The sequence below is a fragment of the Meles meles genome, chromosome 15 (assembly GCF_922984935.1).
Source record: "Meles meles chromosome 15, mMelMel3.1 paternal haplotype, whole genome shotgun sequence".
Lineage (NCBI taxonomy): Eukaryota > Metazoa > Chordata > Mammalia > Carnivora > Mustelidae > Meles > Meles meles.
The window spans coordinates 71162227-71185474 of NC_060080.1; the positions used below are offsets into that span (position 1 = coordinate 71162227).

The 23248-nt window shown below is 34.0% G+C and overlaps 1 protein-coding gene across 29 annotated transcripts in view; it reads left to right on the forward strand.

Annotated features, from left to right (window-relative positions):
* Positions 1-23248, forward strand: part of NRXN1 (neurexin 1) — a 1247328-nt gene that overhangs the window by 98335 nt on the left and 1125745 nt on the right. For 19 of the 29 annotated variants that reach the window (XM_045979150.1, XM_045979153.1, XM_045979171.1 and 16 more), the window contains exon 3: positions 22287-22304. The exons of 8 other annotated variants lie outside the window; for them this stretch is intronic. In XM_045979150.1, coding sequence (XP_045835106.1) covers positions 22287-22304 — 18 coding nt within the window. The remainder of the gene's footprint in view (positions 1-22286; positions 22305-23248) is intronic. 2 more of the 29 variants (XM_045979152.1, XM_045979163.1) reach the window with 1 other exon arrangement.

Sequence of the window (23248 nt, forward strand, 5' to 3'; positions counted from 1 at the left end):
CTTTCAACATTAGGCCAGGAGGCGGTTCCAGTATTGTTAGTCTGCTTAGCACATAAGTAACTAGCATTTCCCTGCATGTTCTTGTTTTAATGAATCTCTGCTGCCCTTGCTTATATATTAGGTAGCAAATGAATTGTGCTTTCTCCAGAATCTTCTTTGTATACACACACTTCAAAGAGAAATAGGTGAGACAGACATAAGTGATAGCAGGGAAAGCCTGTTTGTGGCTCTGGATTCACTCATCTGTGGGACTATCTGACCTGTGAAATGCAAGGTTAGCCTATGTTGGTGCATGGCAAGTGCTGGCTCTGCAAGTAAAAGCTCTCCAGGGAAGTTTTTATTTTGAGTTTCCAATTTTTCCAAGATATCAGAAGATTCTTTCCTTGCAGAAACAGTGAGAAGCACTTAGGAGAATGAAGGCCTGAGTAAGAATGAACCACACCATGCCTTGTTGTCTGAAATGTGTTCTCATTGGAAAGCATTGAAGGATGTCTGGATTACAGAAGGAAGAAGAGAGTGAGAATGACTTTTTTTTTTATTCTGGAGATAATATGGAATTACGAGATGAGAACTGTGGCCTTCTCTATGCCTTGCATTTCCCAGTTTGATTTTTTTTAATGTGGAACTATATTAATAATGATTTTTTTAAAGGATATGTTTCAGTATGAGTATGTGTAAACTGTTCAGCCAAATCTATTTCTTGATGTCATTTTCTGACCCCTGGAAACATCAGAATTGAAATGAAAGGTAAGTGACTAAATCAGACACATTTAAAACCAAACACACATTCATCGTGTTTATTTCAACTCAGTATTGTGTGTTTGAATAGTGAATTTTTTTCCTTTTCATTTGAGTCCCATATGTTAAATGAGCATATGTAATAAAAATGCATTTATATAATTTTAATGAGTTGAATAAGATAGTGATAATAGCCAAGTGTTTTCAGGTTTCTTCTCATGTCCTGCTTACACAGTCCTAGGCATAAATCCACTTATTAACAAACCCTGGACCAGTTAAGTGTGTTTATCCTCTTGGGTGTATAAAACAGACTTAGCCTTTTTCCTTTGCTGCCTGGTTGTCAGTCTCTGCAGCCAGGTTTCTTGGTGTGCCCTAACAGCAGATCTAAAACTGGTAGGTAAGCCTTTTTGAATTAATGGAAGTACCTGTTCAATAAATTCACAGTGTTCTGGGAACTCTTCAGGAGAATGGGTGTCCTTTTCATTGTCCCTAATTGTAAATTATCTCTTAATTCTTATAAAAATAGACCTCTGAATCTATAATTCAGTTGGGTGTCTTGATTATGAGACACAGAGAAAAAGCAGCTGTGTTCAATCAGTGACTGCCAGTGAGAGAGTTGTGTATGGTCTGGCCACTCTGAAGTTCAAAGAGTTGTTAATTTTTATTATTACATGAGAGGCCTGAGGAACAATATGTATCAGATACCTCTTCAATCGTCAGAATTCTTAATTGAGTGAGTTATAAACCAGTGAGACAGACTTCAATAAATAAGTCCAGAGCAACCAGTGAAACTCAGAAGAGCAAAGAGAATTTGGAAAATATTAACCTGCCTATCAGTATTCTTAATTTTGATTCTCATTATTTTATTTCCTGGCATTGCATGTAATACACTTTTACAGAATTATTAGTCATCTGTTGGGTTTTATCTTCGTAATTGAAGAAAGAGCACTTAATATAATTTTAAAATACTTTTAATTATAATTGTGTTCCTTGCACAATTTGGTTGAAGTGTGTTTTTTATGGTTTAATTTGTTATCTGGCTCTTTCATTTATAAGAGGTATCTGGTTATTAGTAACAATTAGCACATAAAAACATTTAGAAATGATACCAAACTTAGTTTTGTGAAATTTGGAATCTCTGTAAATTGCCTTGGAAGTTTTTATTAATTCTTCCATAATAGTTAGTAGTCATATGATGGTCTTAAAGTTTTGTCAATATGAAAATGTTAAGAGGTACATGTATTAATGGATAAAAGAAAACAAAAGTCACCTCAGGAAATCACTTTAAATGCACTTAGAGACAAAGATTTACTTTTTCACAGAAGGAAAATGTGGTGTGTATACATTATAAGCATGTTCTGGGAAGTGTGTTTGGAAATAGTAATACATTTTAAAATAAAATGAATAATTCTCCAGAATTACATGAAAAAGAATTTTTAACTTATTTTGAGATAGGTTAGTGTTTCATAAATGACAAAGGATGGAGGGAACCATCTATCATTCTGAATAAAGGAAATTAATACTTTGCAGATTATACAACCTATCAGATTGATACTGAGAGTGACGAAAAAAAAATTTTTCCCCTTTTCACTAGTGTGAAAAAATAATTTAGGAAGTACACTGGTAAGTAGATACCAGTGTATCTACACATGTAGATTTGACTAGAAATGGGAGGAACCTTCATAGCTTCTGTATGAGTGGCTCTATTTGGATGTGTACGTTCTCCTAAGCATTTAATGGAGGATTATTCTATTGCTTTGTAAAAGGATTTTATGACATTGAATTTGTACTGATGGTTTTTAATCTTCAAAGTACTAAGATAGATTCTGCAATATAATCTAAGCACTATAATAAAAAGTTTATTCTGTCTAGTGTCTCTGTATCATGGATGAATTTATTATCTTATCCAGCACAAAGTACCTTAGTTCTCCATTACCGTGCATGGGCAAACAGTAGCTATGATGTTGGAATGAGTAACTGTAATAACAGATTATCATTTTGTGTGTTTCAGTTCTCTTGAATTATTGGATATTCAGTTTCAGAAAGTATTTCTAAATTATTGAGTAAAAATGATTTATAAATAATAGTACTTGTATATTTGAGCTAAAGTAGCTGGTATCTCTGTTTGATCGATCTTTTTATTTACTCATTCACCAAATATTTGTTGAGTTCCCTCTGTATGTCAGGGGTTATACTAGATGCTAGAAATAGGATATCTTGAGGGTTTTTTTTAAAAGATAGAAATTGGTTTTGGTTAATTTATATGTTTAATTCCAGAAGTCAGCTGCAGCTTTCTAGTACCCAAATTGATGTTAAACAAAAATGTGTAGCTTTGTTATAGAAGAAAATTTTGGTCTCAAATGAAAGAAACATTGGAAAATTAAAGACCGATCATAACTTGGAAATCACTGTCTAGTAATGGTTTGCCAGAAGAACAGAACTGTCTTTTTTGATTAAACAGTCTGTGAAAAAACCTCCAGAAGAAATCCTATAAGTAGGAAGTCATGTAAAGGAAACTGATGAACCATGCAATTTTTTCCCCATCCCTTTCTTCCTGTTGGACAGCTTAAGCCACAGTCAGCAAAATCAAGAATTATTTGGATTTTAATGGATTTCAGTGCCTTCTGCACAAAGTTCTTTAAGTCTCTATCACTTGATATTATCTCAGTGGATATATTTGTTAACTTTCAAAATTCAAATCAGAGGTATTTGATGTTTGCAATTTATTTTCCATCCCCCGTTTTCAAGTATACTGAGGTGAGTGTAATTTTCATACTGCTTAGGTTCTCTTACAAGTTTGACTCGTCTCCACTTGATTGCTATAAATAAAAATCACAATGTAATGCCACACTAATGGAATGGAAGTGAGTGTCCTTTCCTTCATACTGTCAGATGTGAGAATAGCGGGGCTGTTTCCCTACACTTAGTTTGAAGGAATATAATAATTCAAAATAATCTCTAAGACAAATTTTCCCAGTGTTTATTCCAGAGAACTATGTTAATAGGCTTCATCAACAAAATACAGGATTTCTATAGAAACAAATTTTGGAAATACTTGGTTGGACAAAAGTACACAGGTTTTTATTTATTGCAGGACATCCTTGCATCTTCACTGTGCAGTTGCCTGCTGTGAATCTCTGGCAGAGGAGTGTCAGAATTCCAGACTTATTTGTCAAGGACTCCTTGACAAATATCTCTTTAATACTAATGTTCATAGTGTAACAGTATGCTCATGTTTATAATGTCATATGCACTCTTTCCAAATGTATTGGTCAAGGACTTCTTGAAAAACCTGTCATGATGAATGCACCTTGGGGCTGACTTTAAGAAGCGTTGCCCTGGTGGTAGTCTATAGACTCCGAAGTCTACCTGATCATTCTCAAATTGCAGAATTCCAGACCAGTTCTGAGTGAGTTTTAGGTAATTTGTATCCTCTGAGGTTATCCCAGAGATCTACTCAGAGATATTTCCAGGGGTCTTGAAATAGAGCTGAAAAGAACAGCTATCACCACCACCACCAATAATAATGATGATGATAATGATTCACAAGTACATAGCATTTTTTTTTTCAAAACGCTTTCAGATTGTGAGTCACTTTAGTTTTGCAACAAACTTGTGGTAAATTCAGCTTGTCATGTTTTTGTTTTTGTTTTCTAATTTATGTTTGAGAAAATAATGTAGAAAAGTTCAAAAGCTTGTCAAGTTTTCATGTCAGGTTTATACTCCCTTGTCCTTACCTGTTGTATAAATAATACCCTATTAAGATAATACTTTACATTGTATTAGCTGAGAGTTAAGGTCTAGGTCAGGGGTCAGCAAACTGTGGTTCAGGGTTAGGCAAACTATGACCTATAATCATAGAGGCCATTGGGCTAAATTTGACCCAATGCTTTTTTTGTTTGTTTGTTTTTTGTTTTGTTCTGTTTTTGTTTTGTTTTTAGTAAAGTTTTATTGGAACAGAGTAATACATTTGTTTATGTGTTTTTTTGTGACAGTTTTCACACTACAAAGGCAGACTTGAGTGTTTTTAGCAGAGACCATATGGCCTGGAAATCCTAAAATATTCACTATTTGGCCCTTTTTAGAAAAGTTTGCCCGGTGCACATCCAGACTATGGTCTGAACTAGAGGCTATATGTAGATGTTAGTGCTATTTATATTGTACTGTGTGATGGGGGAGGTAGTTCCCCCAAAAAGAAACCTACATTTGCACTATTAGTGTAAACGGCACTCATTTGTTAATTTTTTTTTAATATTTTATTTATTTGACAGAGAGAAATCATAACTAGGCAGAGAGGCAGGCAGAGAGAGAGGAGGAAGCAGGACGTGGGGCTCGATCCCAGGACCCTGGGATCATGACTTGAGCCGAAGGCAGAGGCTTTAACCCACTGAGCCACCCAGGCGCCCCACTCATTTGTTAATTTACACACACCCCTATGCATTAATTACGGGTGTTAGCACACCGCGATGCTAGCTGAGCCCGCGTCCTTCACGCATAGGGTTATTTAATTATTGCTGCTAGAGGCCTTAATCAAGTCCTTCTTATAGAAAACAAACAAATGATTAGCCTTTACATTGCAGGCATAAACAGGAATTTGACTCATGAATTTCGTAATTATACTGCACCATTTTGAAAATCAGTTGGCATTCAAATTCTTGCTGTTACTCTGTGTACAATTTCCTTTTTCAGGATAGAAGTATAGGATAAAAAAATTGTTGTTAAATATGTTAAGATTAAAGTTAGGTTTAATTTAAATATTTTTTCCCTACTTGCTCATAAGAAATGATTAAATTCAAGTAGGGGAGTAATTAAGTGTCAGCTGTATATCAGCTGCATGCTACACATTTCGTATGACTCTTACTAATTTATTCTTACATTAATGCTATGAGGTAGGTTTTATTATTTTCATTTTAAATATGACGTAGTTAGGACTCAGGATGTGATATAACATGCCCAGTGCCACATGAGAAAGTAGCTTGTGATGGGGCCTGATTGGGACTCCTAATCTTTGGGTCTGGCTGTGTGTTCCTTCCACATTGACATGGTGCCTCAGCCACGAGTCCAAGGCCCATTCTCCATGATTTCTAAACCAGTACCTAGAATGGATCAGCTCTTCCCCCCCCCCTTTTTTTTTAAATTTCCACGATGTGCTTTTAGTTGCGCATAACAATTGGTGGGTAAAATTCATACCCCAGTTTTATAGCAGTAGATTATCCTGCTTTATCTTTTAGCCATGTGAAAAATCAATTCTGAAATAAGATCTATGAGTTTCTCTTTCATTCTCTTTGAACAAAAACAACCAAGTTCTGCATATTTTGAGCACCGAACTCAATTTTGATTTTACCAGAGATACAAGGTGGTTCATAATTTCTCCTTTCTCCTTCCTTCCATTATTTGTCAGAAGTCAAATGCCCAAAGGTCTTCTACAAATAAAATTTGCTTTTTATGTCATTGTCTTTTAAGGAGTTCTTTCAAAGAATAAGGAAAGGTAAATATAGGAAATTATTTCATTTTTTGTACTATTTTCTAACAGTTTCTTAGTGTCTTTGCAGCATATGTTATTTTCTGAGAGTTATTTTACAATGCATTCTTCTTTACTTTGTGTGGAAGACTGATGTCAGCTAGACAGTGAGCCTCCTTTTATTTTTCCAGAGCTGCTCTGAAGTCCTCACAGAGAAGAATTTTTATTGAGATGATGGCTTCTCATCCAGATTTTTATGAAGACAGTGGGATATTTCCCAAGACATGATTCTCTTACTCACACAGTGGAGGTTACTCTTGGTTAGGGTCATACACCAGTCCTAGGTTTTATTTTCACTCTTAAAGAAGATTCTGTTGGACAGTCCTGGTTTAGAAAGTAGCATAGAAATGTCCTTAGACTGTATGTTTTGTTGCTAATGACATTTATGTCTTAGTAGCTTATCCATTCTAGGGTCTCACTTTCTCATGTGTAAAATGTAATACAAAGACAAAAACAAACCCACATAAACAAAAACAATTATATGGGCACTCCACCTGTACTTGATGTGGACAAATTTTAAACGTTTTACCTGCAGATTATTATAGATGTGTTTCCAGGTGCTCTTTTCTTGATAGAGGGCTTAGTTAATTGGTTATTCTTTATCACTTTTTCAAAACTTTCAATACAGGAATCTGTTAGAAAATTAGAATTCTAATTTCTTATTTAAATTTCATGTGAAAAAAATAGACAATTTGGATTATTTTAGGCAGTTTAAGAAATACGCAGCTTTGATCTGATTTGTTAACAACTTTGGTTGTAATTAATACTATTTCTTTTAGAGTTTTACTCAAAGTTGTGACTCTGAGGCCAATTAACCAAGGTTTTATCATGTGTTACAAAAGTGGACCTTTGGTTTGATTTTTTTTTAATCAGTTAAACAAGAGAATATTCATTCCAGTTTTAAAACTCTAAAACTCTAGATTTCTAAATACCATTGCACTTTGGGATCATTGTTTGTAAAAAGATAAATTCAGTCAGAATTTCAGGGACTATAAATGGGATTAAACTACAAATAGGAAATAATTACATTTCTTAGTGTGTTGTGTTTAAAGATAGGCCTTGGATAGTAATGTCTTCACAGGAAAGTCACTTAAAAATTTAGTTGAGAGGGGCACCTGGGTGGCTCAGTGGCTTAAAGCCTCTGCCTTCGGCTCAGGTCATGATCTCAGAGTCCTGGGATCGAGCCCCACATCAGGCTCTCTGCTCAGAAGGGAGACTGCTTCCCCCTCTCTGCCTGCTTCTCTGCCTACTTGTGATCTCTCTGTCAAATAAATAAATAAAATCTTTAAAAAAAATTTAGTTGAGTACTATATGATACTACACAGTGTATGATTCAGTTATTTTTACCAAGTTAACTACAGCCTGTAAAAGCATTCTAATCAACATACATCCCATTAGAATCCGAAGATGTTTATCACATTTACCAGACTAGTGTCCCTGAAGATAGTATTTAGAAATGACTAAACATAACTTTAAATTGTATACTTCTCCTATACATAATTGATGTTGTTGCTTTGAATTGTTTTAATTGGATGGAGTGTTTAGTTTAGTAACTAAACATCAGGTACCATGATGGCCAATTTAAGTGAAACCTGAGGTAATTCTTTTGACAAATGCAGAGAATGCCATTTTATATACTACCTTTCTGATTTTATAAAGCTTTCAAGGCAAGTAGAAAACTGAAATTTATTTGAGACCATCTTAAAATGTCACTAGTCTAACCATGCTAAAGATTCACATTCTATCCAATACAAATATGTGAGCTTAACACATGCCACTATGATGAATAAACCCTAAAAATAATCTTAATTAAGAACATTTGAGTTTTTTGATATGTTACTGTAAGTATACATGAAACATTAGATTATGTGCAGGAAACAATACTAGTATTTCACAGAAGGTGATTTAAAACAAAAGCAGCTCTATAATAAGGCATTATTTTAGTGGGATTATCTGCATTTCAATTTTTATTTTGTTTTAACTTAAATTATTTGCTTCCTACAAATATGCTATCAGCCTTTAGAGTACGTGTGATTAATTTGCTAAAATTCCATAATATAGAGGATTTCTATATTATATAGAATATATAATATAGAGCTGATTTCTACCATTTAGTCCTTCAAGTTTTATTTTTCTCTGTCACATTTATTGATTGTTTACACTGTGCCAGACATTGTGCTAAGAATTGTGTATAAAGTGATAAGAAAACAGATATTATGTATGCCCCATTGGATTTTGTTCCTTTCTTAACTGACTTTGGCTACATCATTTTGATAATTAATAACATCATACAACTGGTTTTGTGAATTTAAGTGACATTTGTTCTATTCTGCAGCAAAGAGGAATCAGTTTGGAAATGTCTGATTAATCAATCTCGAACTGCCTCAGAATAATATTTTAGTAGAAGCTAATACTAAAACGCTTTGATTAACCTTGCCCAAATAAAAACGTTTCCAGTTGTTAAAGTGCTTTACTTCCAATATGAGAATATAGTAACTAAATTCAGCCTATTGTGGCAGGTAAATCTTGCCTATGAAAAGAAACTTAATCATCTTCATCCCACATTGCTAGTTTCATAGAAGCTAAGCAGGAAATTAAGAATGGAAATTAATTACTCATTAGAACACTTTTATTAAACAACTCTTATGTGTACACACCAGGCGAGCAGCTGAACAAAGGAAGAGGAAGAAAAAAGGCACTGCTCTTAAGCAACCAACAGTTTGTATAAGGAAGCATTAATTATAATAATGTCATGGCTAACGTCATTAAGTAGACATTATCTATACATGAAATACTTTACAGTCTGTCATTATTGAATAAGCGGTTTTTGCATTATTTTACTGCTATGAGCCACAGCCTCTCTATGGAACAAGTTAGACACTTAGCACATGAGTAAATGAAAAGAAATGTTCTAAAAAATTCTATGTAGATTCCTAAAACTGATTTGTTGTGAAAGAGCCTAAAAAGGAGTGTAACTGCAGGCTCTCTGTCCTTTCCATTTCCTTCTTTAGGAAGAATGAGATGAAACACTGAAGTATCGCATATTGTCAGGAAATGCCTAGATTCTCTAAGGATTTCTAGTTTCTTAATGATTCACTGTTACTAGTTGACCCTGACAATTCATTCAAGTCATTTTTCCTCTCGTTTTGTGAATATTTTATTCATATTTATAAACTTTATTTTTTAAGATGTTATTTATTTATTTTATAGAGAAAGCAAGAGCAAGAGAGGGGATACAAGCAGGGGGAGTGGGAGAGGGAGAAGAAGGCTTCCCACTGAGCAAGGAGCCTGAGATGGGGCTCAATCCCAGGACCCTGTGATCATGACCTGAGCCAAAGGCAGATGCTTAACAACTAAGCCACCCAGGCATCCCCATGTTTACAAACTTTAAAGTGGTTGATTTCATTACTTATATTGGTAGATTTATATTTAATTATAAGTTTATTCTCCCAATCTCCATTCAGAATAGTTCCTAAACTACTCTAGGAGAATCATATTAATTTAAAAACAACAAAAAAAAGATGGAGTTGTCTATTCAGTATTTCAATTTTCCTTTTTTTTTTTTTTTTTTTTTTTAATTAGAGAGAATGGTGGTGGGGGCAGAAGGAGAGGGAATCTGAAGCAGGCTCTATGCCCAGTATGGAGCCCAATGCAGGGCTCTGTCTCACAACCTAGCGATTGTGACTTGAGCCAAAATCAAGAGTGGGAAGCTTAACTGAGCCACCCAGGAGCCCTATTCAATGCTTTAAAAAAATAGTGGCTTTTCTACTCTTTTCCCATCATGTTTTCCCCATAGGTTGAGTATTACTTGCAACACTGCACATTTTGAACATAATTTACTTCAGATGGCTGTAACGTACACATGTCCTAAGCTACTAGGTACTGCCATGAGCTATATTTGCTAGCAGATATTTCCCATTCCACATACTGTACATGTGGTGCAACTAGTTTTTTCCCCCTCAGTCATTGTAATAATATCAGAAATCTATTAGATTTTTGTGTCCTATGCTTTCAGGTGCCGGTGAGTTTTCTCTAGTTGTACATGATCGGAAGTAGTACTGTCTTTGTTGAGACTGCTGTAACTATCATCCACTGGGTGGCTTACAAAAACCAGAAATTTATTTCTCACAGTTCTGGAAATTGCAAATCTGAGATCAGTGTGCCAACATAGTGAAGCTCTGGTTGTAGGGTGTGGACTTCTTAGTGTATCTTTATATGGTAGAGAGCAGAGAGGGGAAACAAGCTCTCTCAGGACTCATAAAGGCAGTAATGCCATTCATGGGGGCTCCACTATGATAACCTCATGTAACCCTAATTATCTCCCAAAGGCTCCAACTCCTAATATCATCATACTGAGAAGTAGGGCTTCAGCATAAGAATTTTGGGAGCATACAGATATTTAGTCCATAATAAGTACGAAATCAGGATGCTGCCTCTGGTTTGCAACATATATTTTCTTCTTTGATAATAAGATGAATATATGGTTATGTCGCATATCTATTTCAAGCCACCTAAGGCCAGGATTGGACTAAGATGTGAGATGACCTCAGTAATCTACAGAAATCAGTTGTCCTTCTCAAAACGTAGTTCACTTACCAGACAACAGCTCTTTGGGAGACCTAGATTGTTGTTCATTAAGTTGTTGAGGCTATAAATACATTTTTGTTTTTATACTTATATTGCCTTATTCCCCTTACTTTTTAAAAGTAGAGTTTGGATGTGACTAATCAGTAATGAAAAATGACACTTTTGGATAATAAAGTAGGCAATGTTCAACTTTAAAAGCGGGCCTATATTTTTTAAATACTGTGAATAGACTTTATCTAGGTCTACTCTAAATTTGTTTTGTGCATCTTACTCATTTTTGATAAAACAGTTAAGTTTATTTCATTTCCTAAATCTTTCTGTCACTTTTTTTTCTTTTACGAGTCCACCGTTAATGATCCCATGGTCAGGAGTTATTTTTCTATTTGTCCTACGCACAGTTTTCATTTGCTTGCTCATTAATGCATTTGTTGTCACGTAATATCCCTTAACAGGATCTTGGATTTTTAAAGAATTAACTAGAAGTTTGAGCTGCTCTTTTTATTCTCTTCTATTTCTTTCCTGTTGTATTTCAATGTTGCCCAAGTGTCAATCCCTTTGTTTGCCCATTTGGTTTATTTTCCCATAGGGTATGATTCAGTAAGAGGCCTATTTTATAGAAAAGGAAATCTTTGACTTATTACAATGTAAGATAACGTATTATATGAGATTGTGAGATGGAGGGTACTTTTTCACTAATCTAAAAACTGCTGTTGCTATTAAACTATCGTATAGTTTACACATAAAGTCTGTGACAGATGATATTAAATGACCTACTGGAGAATACTGAGAGAAGTGGGGAGAAGTCAACAGAAAAGTTATTTGATTGCTTGTTTAATTTCACTTATAAATCAAAACCTAGTTTTAGCATTTTCTCATTATCTGTGAGGTTTAAGAAAAAAGACTTATGGTGAAAAGAGTAATAATTGTCTAGAGCTTATATGATTCAAAGACATTTTAGAATGAGAGAAAATACTTTATTGAAGTTATTTCCCAACTTTTGTTTTTATTTTAAAGTTAGAATGGAAATATACAATTCTTCTCAGTGTACAAATTCAGTATCTAATATCAATTTAGGTGTCTCTTTAAAAATATTATTATGTATTTAAACTATTTCTTTTTGTAAACAAAAATAGCAATTACATATATATTATGTAAGAACTTCATACTGAAAGATATTACCAGAGAAGTGATAACTTACTTATAACCTTTACCAATACTGCCTAAAAGGACTTCTTGCAATGACAGAAATGTTCATAATCTTTGATGTCCAGTATGGTAGCCAGTGACCACATATGACTGCAAGAATGTGGAATTTGGCTGTTGCAACTTAGAAACTAAATTTTTTATTTTATTTAATTGTAATTAATTTTAATTCACATGTAAGTAGGCATACAAGTCTGATGGCTAACACACTGGACAGTGGAGTTAGAAAATGCTTTTTTTCTCTAACATGGACAAACATGGAAAATTAAATAAAAGAGAGGGAAATATAGATAAATTTATAATTTATTTAATGCGTATTATCCGTAGATAAATGTATTTCTAGTGGAGTAAAATAGTTGTATTATTACTGATGATACTATGAAGTATTTATTGTAAATAGTTTCTTATTCTACCCACATTAACTTTTTTCTTTCTTTTTAAAAAGATTTATTTATTTGAGAGAGAGAGAGAGAGAGAGAGCACAAGCAGTTGGAGGGGCACAGGGAAAGGGAAAAGCACACTCCCTGCTCAGCAGGGAGCCTGATGCTGGGCTCCATCCTAGGACTCTGAAATCATGACTGGAGCTGAAGGCAGACGCTTAACCGACTGAGCCACCCAGGCAATCCTACCCACATTAACTGTTTTGGAAAATATTTCTTTTGAGAAAAATATGAAAGTTTGAATTTGTTTATGAAGGAACAGACTAAACGAGTATGTGTACATTGTCAGAGAGATGGCACAGCTTTAGAGTAGAGCTTATGAAGTGGTGGCAATATCGTGGTATTGCCACACATTTTAAAGCAATGTGTAATGATTTATAACCTGATGAGATTATTTTGAAAATTAAATCTTCAGTTTGGAAGTTCTTTGGGTCAAAAGAATTCAGACTTTCCAATAATCAGAAAGCACTTTATACTACTGTCAAGAAATAGTTATATCACATGCATATAGTTTTATTTTAAAAGATAAAATGAACTGGGGGCGCCTGGGTGGTTCAGTAGTTTATGCATCTGCCTCAGGCTCAGGTCATGATCTCAGGATCCTGGGATGGAGCCCCACGCCTGCTTCCCTTCCTCTCTCTTCCTGCCTCTCTGCCTACTTGTGATCTCTGTCTGTAAAATAAATAAATAAAATCTTAAAAAAGAAGTGTAGAAAACCAAGCTTATATTTCAAAATAAAATAAAATAAAATAAACTGAACTGTTTTGTATGATGGAATTAACATATTTCAGTATGTCTTACAAGAGTCCAAAAAAGAAATCTCTTCATATTTCAACATGTTTTCTTAAGCAGTGAATGGGCATTTTTAGGGAAGGATAAGATGGGGAATTACAAGGCTACCTGAAAGGCTTCTATTCGTGGTGATTTGATATTACAGGTCAGTAAATCAGCAGATAAAGGGTGGATTGTTCAAGCTCATGGCTCCTTCTGCAGCATGGGCTTGCATTCACAGAGGCCTGAGTACTAGATACTAAGACAAATAACTACATATACGAAACCTTTAAAAATATAGAATTGGTTGTGCCTATCAACGAACTATTTTCTTCTTAGGCTTTAACATAAAGTTATTTTATTTGATTTTATTTTTTAAAGAAAATAGGATTTGTGACAGTCCCTTTAGTTTTTCTTCCTACATGTCTATTGATTCAAATTTTAAATTAGAACTTGCTCCTCAGTCCCCAGGAAGTTTACCATACAGCATATATGTGAAAGGAATAAAAGTAGTATCTTATCAGATTTGTATTTTATAACTAAAATGAGAGGGCAAAATTCTCTATCAGGCAAATGCATACATTACCTAACCTCCCAAAATATTTGATTGGGAATGTGGCCTTTTATTTTATGTATTTAAAAAAAAATGATGCAAAATGTTGTGTGCTCTGAATGAAATGAACACTTTCCTTTACATTTTAAAGACAGCAAGAAATTTATGGATAATTTTTCTCTTATATCTCGTAGTTAGAATGCCCATAGGTAAACACATTTACTAACCTGGTCTGCTTTTTGCTTTGAAAGTAGGACAAAGATTCTCTAAATGTGCCTTTAAAAAAAAAAATCTGTTTTGTTTTGTTTTATTTTTGTCTTTTTCCTTTGGGAAATAAATTTAAAATCACAGGGGAGAAGAGTCCTAGGACATTTTTGTTTTCTTCAGTAAAGGAAAGTAAAGAATATTACATTTTCTTGACCTTACAGAATCAACACACAAATACAATTAAGATGGAAATATTTTCCATAAAATATTTCTGTTTTCTTACAAAAGGCTCAAAGAAATCATAAATATAGTCTTCTTACTCCTTTATTATATTACTTTTAAAAAATTCATGGTAATTGATACATTTTGGTAATAGTTCCAGAACACAACACAGGTTTAGTAGACTTGCCAGCATTACCCTATATTACTCAAATTCCTTATGTTCATTTTCTTTTTAAAAGTTTTTGAAATCTATACAAACTTAGACAAGGAGACTCCAAACAAACTCTTAGCACTTTCTAGTTTTTACTTGGATGTCTTGGACAAGTCACTAACCATAACAAGTTAACTGATGAGGTAATATAAAGATTATATAAGACAATATTTATGCAAGTACATTTAAAGTGGTAAGATGACCTAACTATTAGTATATTATTTCTTATTTCTCTTCAACATTTGGAACAATTTTCTTGAGATCTTCATAACATTTTATGAAATATTGTATAAAAATTACATTCACTCTGTTTTCTGCTTCCTTTTTTTTTTAAATCATTGCTGTTGATTGATGGATGGATGGATGGATGGATGGATGGATGGATGGAAGTATAGTTGACACATAATGCTACATCAGTTTCAGGTTTACAGCGTAGTGACTCAACAAGTCCATATGTTACGCTGTGCTTACTCTTGCCAGAAGGGTAACTACCATGGATTGATTCTCAGGAATTCAATAGTGTTTTAGTTTAACTTGATATTAGTAAATGGTATTTAGGAGGCAGAGAAGAACATCAACTTAAAATATTAGATTCAACCATATTAAACTATTGCTGTTTGACCAGTTTTGATCTGAAAACAGTAATTTCATGTTTCAATATCAGGTGCTATTGGGCTAAATGATTTCAGGCTTTGGAGAAGCAGAATTCTTTATAGCAATCATCCTCTGGTTGGAATGCGCTAGAGTTGAAAGTAGCTAGGTATTTGGATCTTATAGTAATATTTTATTTTTTTTTAAGATTTTATTTATTTATTTGACAGATGGAGATCACAAGTAGGCAGAGAAGCACGCAGAGAGAAAGAAGCAGGCTCCCTGCTGAGCAGAGAGCCGGATATGGGGCTTGATCCCAGGACCCTGGGATCACAACCTGAGCTGAAGGCAGAGGCTTTAACCCACTGAGCCACCCAGGCGCCCCTGGTTCATTATATAGTAATATAGTTCATTATATAGTAATATTTTAGTCAACCCCAGCAAACTCCTAGAAAATTTTGCGTACTATCTCATTTATTTAGAAAAACAAACAAAAACAGTCCATTTCCTTTAAAATGATTTTTAGTGACTTCTATAAAAATTTAAAATTAAATTAGCCATGAATTATAGCATATATAAATGTCTTGGGGTTTTTAAAATTTAAGCATAATTAATGTACAGTGTTTTAAATACTAAAGAAAATGAAAACTAAAAGCCCTGAAGAACTGATAGATCCTTTAATAGCCAAAGCATTTTTTTCTTCTAGACTATTTGTTACATATGCAAAGGCCCATTGAATTAAAGACCATATGAAATAGTATCTTGAAGTAAAATTCCATTTTCCTTAAATATAAAAATACATAATTGACAAGTCAGTTTTATATGAACCTTTTTCTATTCAGTGTATACAAATATAATTTATTTAACTCTAAATTTAGATTTTTTTTTTTTTTTTACATTATGGTTGACTTAGTCCTATTTTCATGCAATGGCCTGCACACTTAAAATATGTTTGCCTTTTCTCAGAGAAATTAAGTAGATTTGTGTTGGACTGGTCTGAGAAACTAAGTATAGATTGATAAAATCAAAAGTATTTGGAAGTTTACTTGAAAATTCTCTACAATAAAATAATTCGTGAAAAAATTTGTATAAATCTAGCCTGTGTTAGTTCTGTCAAATGAAGGGCCTTAAAATGAAGGTAGTCTTCAGTAGAAGTTCACTTATTCTCCATTTTACTGTCAGAGAACATAGGACAGTCTATAGAGTATTCTTTTCTGGTACCGTACACTTAGAGCATATCACCCATTCATTTGTTCATAATAAAAGTCGTATCTGAGAAATGGTGGTAAATTGGATAGTTAGATAGGGGTGTATTTAAATGTATTCTCCCAACTTTAATGCAAGAACTTTCCTGCTTTGCTTTCTCAAATACAACGACTTCAGACTTTTAGAAAGGAAACACTCCTTACCTCAACCAGGTTTCTTTGAAGTTGTATAGCGGTGATTGAGTTTGGGTGGGAAAATGCGTGCTAACATTCTGCTCAGTTTTATCTGTCGATTTCATATTAGGAAATGTTTATTTTTAAGTAAGCAATAAAACAACCAAAATGTGTGACATGAGCAGAAACAGGGTAGACCGTTATTGTCACAGTTTTTATGGTCACTCATATAACGTTCCTTCTGTAAGTCCAGTTATTGAAATTAATGTAACAATGTTAACTCAAAGTTAACATTTGTAGGGAAGAATGAAGCTGTGAAAGCGAAACAAAATCTTTGTCATAGTCCCCCATGAAAATAAAGTTTGAAATTTTGTTCAGTATAGTTTGTGTGAGCCATTCTGTATATATTTTAATATGTTGACTAATAGCTGTTAAATTTCATCAGGTCCTTTGAACAGCTTGTGTACCAGAAGAATCTTCCATACAATTATCCTTCCTCTCTCTCATCCATTTTTCCTTCCTTCCTGTTTTCCTGCCCTCCCCTTTTAACAAGATGGAGCATTTTTTATATGAATGCCATGAACTTTGTAACAAAATTGCCACCTATGTGAAGCAGAAGCAAAGGCAGTCTGCAACTTGGGAAAGTACAATTATAAAAGTTCTTCGAATAAATAAGTTGAAACACATACCACATTTTCTAACAGAAACAACACTTTCAGGCAAGATAAACTTCTCAGACCACTTCACTAAAGACTCATTAATTCCATAATATACTTGAATCATAGTTGTTTTTGTTTTTGTTTTTTTTTTTTACCAAAAATATTGTTGGATGTTGCTCAAAATGTTTTTATGATTCGAAGTGTGATGCCAGGAATGTACCTGCTGCTGCAAGTTGGTTTAGAGATACCCCTTCTTTTACTCCTGAATAGTGAAGATAGACAAAAACAGTTTTAGCTATTCTAGTTGGCTCCCCTCATGCCCTAAGACTGGGATTCCAGCAGACTCTGTGGGAATGTCATTTAGGTAGATACAAAACAAGTGGCTGAAGGCACCTGTTAAAATTTTTTTTGGAACTAGCCATTCCTGTCCAAGCTGTTTCTTTCCTTCCATAAGCCTTCGAAATAGACCTTTTTGCTTCATTTGTTGTTTGAATTTTCTCTTGGTTCTGGCCAGCATTTCTCTTCTTCCAGCTGACTGTTGCACAGATCCACAGTTTCAATGCTTTCCTCCATTTTCCAGTCCTTGTATTCCTGGATGATTGAGACTTTCTAAAGGCTTTCACTGTTAACACCAAAAGAAAAATAAAATAAAGCAAAACTCCATCTGGTGCCACTATGGGAACCAGACTCTGCTAGACTGGCATTTAGTCCCCCAAATGAGGGATAAAGTCTTGAAAATAATGTGAGGGGCGGGAAAGGCAAGGATGGAAGTTAGCAAGCTCAATGTATATAAGAAGGGAATAAAGTCTTACTCTGTACTCCTCTTTCTGCTGGCCTGTACCAATGCCAATTTCATTGCTATGTACCCCACTTTGGATGGCATAAATCTGGGTGGGAAGTCACCTGCAGGAGGGAACCAAAGAAAAATAAAGGGAGCAGGTCACAGGCAACTAGCAGAGAAGGAAGGAAGCCAAAGGAGAAGGAATGGCCAAGTGGTGACAGATCCCTTTCAGCCAATTTTTGAATATAAAATGTAGCACATCAGTTGCCTCTTGCTTGTACCTTTAGATGAAGCCTTTCATATTGCTAAACTTAAATGTTGATTATGCAAAAAGGAGTTACCTTTGGTATTTTATATCACCCTTTAATTTATCCACTTGTCATGATTAAATTCCTGATTTGCTTTATATTGAAGCAAGTACATTTATTTCCTTACTCATTTTTCTTTTCTTGGAAGTATGTAATTAAAATTATGTGCAAAGAACACTCATGATAAATTAAATTTACTGTCCTTGCATTCTTTTAAGCTTGGGGCCCAAAGAAAATTTTTTGTGGAGATGCTCTTTGGAAGTAATTCAAGAATGAGCTGTTTAACAGTGTGCAGCTTCCCTTCATGTCAACAGCACACGAATTATTCATAACATGACTGATATTCTGGTGCCTGTTTTCATTTTTGTGAGGGAAACGTGTCTTATCTGAAAGAAAAAGAAAATTTAAGGTATCTTTTTCATGCTTTTATTCCTTATTTTCACAATGAAAAGAAAAAAATGAGTATTAGCTTTACAGGTGGCACGATCATCATAGTAAAGTTGATTACTAAGACTCCCTTCATGTACAGCAGGATTAGTCAGCAGAATAAAGAAGCCAGGGTTTTCTGCAAACTGAGAGTTTTTTCCCTAGCTTGGCAATGTCCACAGGTAAGGCTGGATGGGCTGCTTTCTACCTTACACTAAAGCAAAATACAATGCTTTATCTTTATACTCTGGCATGCCAAATTTTGCCCCCTTTCTGTTGTTGTTAAAATTCAAAATACTATTTGATTGCAGAAGATCTATGAAGAGAAAGCTAAAGTGGATTTTATGAGGAAAACCATTCTTTTTAAACTCAATATTCTTTTACTTCAAAAACCAAGTAGAAAGGAAAGAGAAAATAAAAACTCCTGGAGAATGGTTGTAAATGATAGAGCTACCACCATTTATAATTACGTCTAAATCATGAAACGATGTAGGGATCTTTAGGTTAACCAAATTAAAAAAATAATAATTTTTCAAATTTATTTATTTTTTAGAGAGAGAGCATGTGAGTGAGCAAGTAGGGGGAGAGGCAGAGGGACAGAAAGAATCTCCAGCACAGGGGCACCGGGGTGGCTCAGTGGGTTAAGCCTCTGCCTTCGGCTCAGGTCATGATCCCAGGATCCTGGGATCGAGTCCCACATCGGGCTTTCTGCTCAGCGAGGAGTCTGCTTCTGCCTCTCTGTCTGCTTGTGATCTCTCTCTCTCTGTCAAATAAATAAATAAAATCTTAAAAAAAAAAAAAAGAATCTCCAGCACACTCCTTGCTATTTATAATTATGTGCAAATTATGCAGTAATGTAGGAATCATCTTTAGGTTAACCAGATTTGTAATTTTTTTTTCCTTATTTATTTATTTTTTGAGAGAGAACATTCCAGTGAGCGAGTGGGGGGAGGGGCAGAGGGAGAGAGAGAATCTCCAGAATCTCCAGCAGACTCCCTGCTAAATGCAGGTGTGCAGCTTGATCCTAGGACCCCGAGATCATTACCTGAGCCAAAATCGAGTCGGATGCTTTAACTGACTGAGCCACCCAGGCATCCCTAGGTTAACAGATTTTAAATGGACTAAAACAAACAAATAGATACCGAAGAGGTAGAATAGAATGAGACACATAAAGGGAAGTTGTTTTTTTGTTGTTGTTGTTTTAAAGTCTAAGATTGAGTCTGAAAATATATGGAAAGTCAATAAAGTCTGTTCCAGGCCAGTTTTCTTCTTTTTTTATTCGTTTTTAAAATATGAGTTAATATATTACCCTTCCTTTTATTCTAGTACTTTATTTATTTATTTTTTTAAATTTTCAAATTTGTTTTTTAAGTATGCTCCATGCCCCACATGGGCCTTGAATTCACAAACCTGAGATTAAGAGTCTCATACTCTACTGACTGAGCTAGTCAGGCGCTCCCGATTATTATTTTTTTTAATCTAAGTCTTCTGAGACAGCCCATTTTTCCGAACTTGGTCAAATCAGGATTTGTTTACACATTGGGCATGTCTTGGATTTGCATACAAGAGGTCCCCTTAGTTAGCTGGTTCTCTCTGTGAATAAAAACTCAGAAATATGCTGGGTGGCAGGACTAGATCAGTGGGCCTCCTGTGGCCCTGTGTCTTAGTTAACAGTGAAAGAAGAAAACTCTCAGGGGATCAGAATCAATGACCTTGATTTTATTGTAGTACACCTTCCTTTCTTTATTTTACTTAGCACGTTTATACAAATTGGTGTGGAGCCTGGGCCTGTTTTACTTTGTTTTTCATTTTTTGTTTACTATTAGATTTTCATGCAAAACTTTACCAAAAAACCGTTTTCCTGAGACTGTGCTACTCACAATCCTGTTTGCCAGTCTTTGTTTACAGAAATTAAGTAGAGCCATAGTAAATGATAGACCATTTTCATAGTTGACTCTCCTCTAAACTCCCTAATTTTGTTTTTCTCTCCTATGTATGCAATTTTTTTTTTTTTAAGCAAACACCTAAAATGAGGAGTAGAATTTCAAAGGGTGGTTAACATAAAACAAAAGTGTGTCTTAAACATGAAAATAATCTGTACCTTTGGGTAACTTTCAATGTAGTGAAATAAATCTTTAATATTTGTGTCCCTGTCATTTCAGAGTTGCCATTGAAAAATAGCAAATTCAGTTTTAATTGGAAATGAATGTCACATATCAAATATTTGTCTTTTTTGATTATATCTTTTAAAATAAACTCTGGCAAACTAAGTATTTTGTATAGGTGCTATTGTCCACATTTATCAACCAGCTATTTTTTATTACGTGTTAGGACCCGATCAGTAAATGTGCCTATGTTGATATTTCAGTTTCCAGCTAATATATTTTAAAAAAAATTGATGATTTTTAATTCATTAGTAACTTTAACAATTAAAAGGAGTTTTGTTGAACCTTATGAAATGGCACATTAATAAGTGGTTTTTCTCAGTTTCTGCACTTGCTATTGTTTTGTTCTTTATAAAAAATGTTTTTGATCAAATAACCTCTTTTAAAATTACAGCTGATTAAATAAAAGAATGAGACTAAAAATATCAACATGGCTATATTGTATTACTGAAAACATTTGATAAATACTGAAACCTTGCTGTTGCCCTAGTCCTAGAAAACAGCACTTGCTCTCTTCCATTTCTTACATGGATGCCAAGCCTTGTATATCAGTAGTACTTGAATTGTCTAGTACTAAAAATAGTGTAAATCCCATACACTTCCATTGTTTATGTGTAGGAAGTATATGCAAAATCTGCTTGTATTATGTGAGTGTGTTTGTAATATATACGTATATATGTGCACATATGGAAATACATACAAATATATGAAATATGCAAATATAATGTAGATTATATGGAAACATAAAGGGAAATTCACCAAGTATTGTCCTTATGTTAACTATATTCTTCTTCCCACCCTAAACAGAACAAAATCAATAAATCATGATAAATTTTGCCTAATGGACAGATCCCAAATGGATTTCCCTTGCAATGATTACTTTTCCTAGTCAAAACTTTTAAAACTTAACCTTTTTAACAAATTACAATAAACTACCACTATTTGCAATGAAATATGAACACACTAATTTAAGCCATATTGCAAATTTTAGTTACATAGGTTTATGTTGTGTTTAAGGAAAATTGAAGTTTCAGAATTACTTAAAGGCCATGATCATAAATGGATTACATATTTTGGACAAGTGGAATATCTTTAAGTGAAATTTCATGGCTCTTGGCAATGGACCTTATTTTATCCAAGCCCAAATCAGAGTTAGGAATACATTTTTTTGGAATTGTAAATAGATAAATAAATAAGGCTTTAAAAATAATTGCCTAGGAAAACCACATGAGCCACATTAAGAATAATGTTTATTTTACACAGGACAGTAAAAGACTTATTAAATTTCCTTGCTCAGGACATGACAGTATTACCAAAATTTTGTCTCACATTCTTTAAATGCTGCCACTAGGCGGGAACCTGCTTCCCGTGGTTTTGTTTTCCCCTTTGAACGGTAGTGATGGAGCACTTGCATGATGTGTTTGGTGCCTTGCATGAGGAAGACATGCAAAGGCAAAGGTCCAGTCTGCATGCTGCTTAATGAATGTTTTTCCTTTTCTCTCCCTCCTTGTCATGTGCTTTCAGAAGACAACAATGTGGAAGGTGGGTGCTTTCAACTTTATTTTCCAACTCTCATTTGCCTTTTATTTCTTAGTATTAATAGAGTACATCTCAAATTTAGACGGTAAGTTGAACTTCTGAGCTTTTGTTGATTTCTGGATTGTGTATCACTTTTCATAGAGAACATGCACTCGCAGCCCCATCAGCCTCTAAGTATATGAAACTCCTTCAGCCTTCACTCCAACACTTGATGGATTCGAGCATCCCATATAAAACGTAGAATATTTATTGTAGTGTTCTGTATGGAAAAAATGATACAATCCTGCTTCTTTTATTTTAAATGAGAAAGTATTTCTTTGCAGTTTCAGAACACAGTGCATGATATTTTTTCCTTTTTTTTTTGATCAAAATGATCAAATACATTTCTTTTGGAAATGTTTAGCATTATATCACCTCAATCTCATTAGTTTAATTTCAAATGATTTGACTTGTATAAAGAACACAGAATAAAGCATTGACTATAAGAGGCAAAAAATAGATTAAAAAATTAGCCACTGGTCATTGGAAATGAAACAGCACTCCAGAATGATTACTGGTAAGTATATTTGTCATATTCTGTGTCTGTTAAATAAAACAATAATATTTATTGAAGTTTTTCCAAAATTATCTCTTTGAGAAAGTTATACATTTTTTCCTGTAGAATCCAACAAACTAAAACATATTTCAACCTTCTCATCTTTAAAGAGCTTAAATGTATAAGTCAGTGTGCTGCCAAACAAACCTATCTCTAGATAGACCAAAGAACTCTTGGAAGCTGATGTTTTCTCAACTTGTATAATCACAGCATACTTGCATAAACATTTAACTAATGTCTATATTTTGGAAGTGTTTTACATATTTTATTTTGTTGAAATATTTTGAAATAGAGCCATTCTGTAAAAATAATGAACATTTCTACAGACTGGCAGATGTCTTAGAAAAAGACT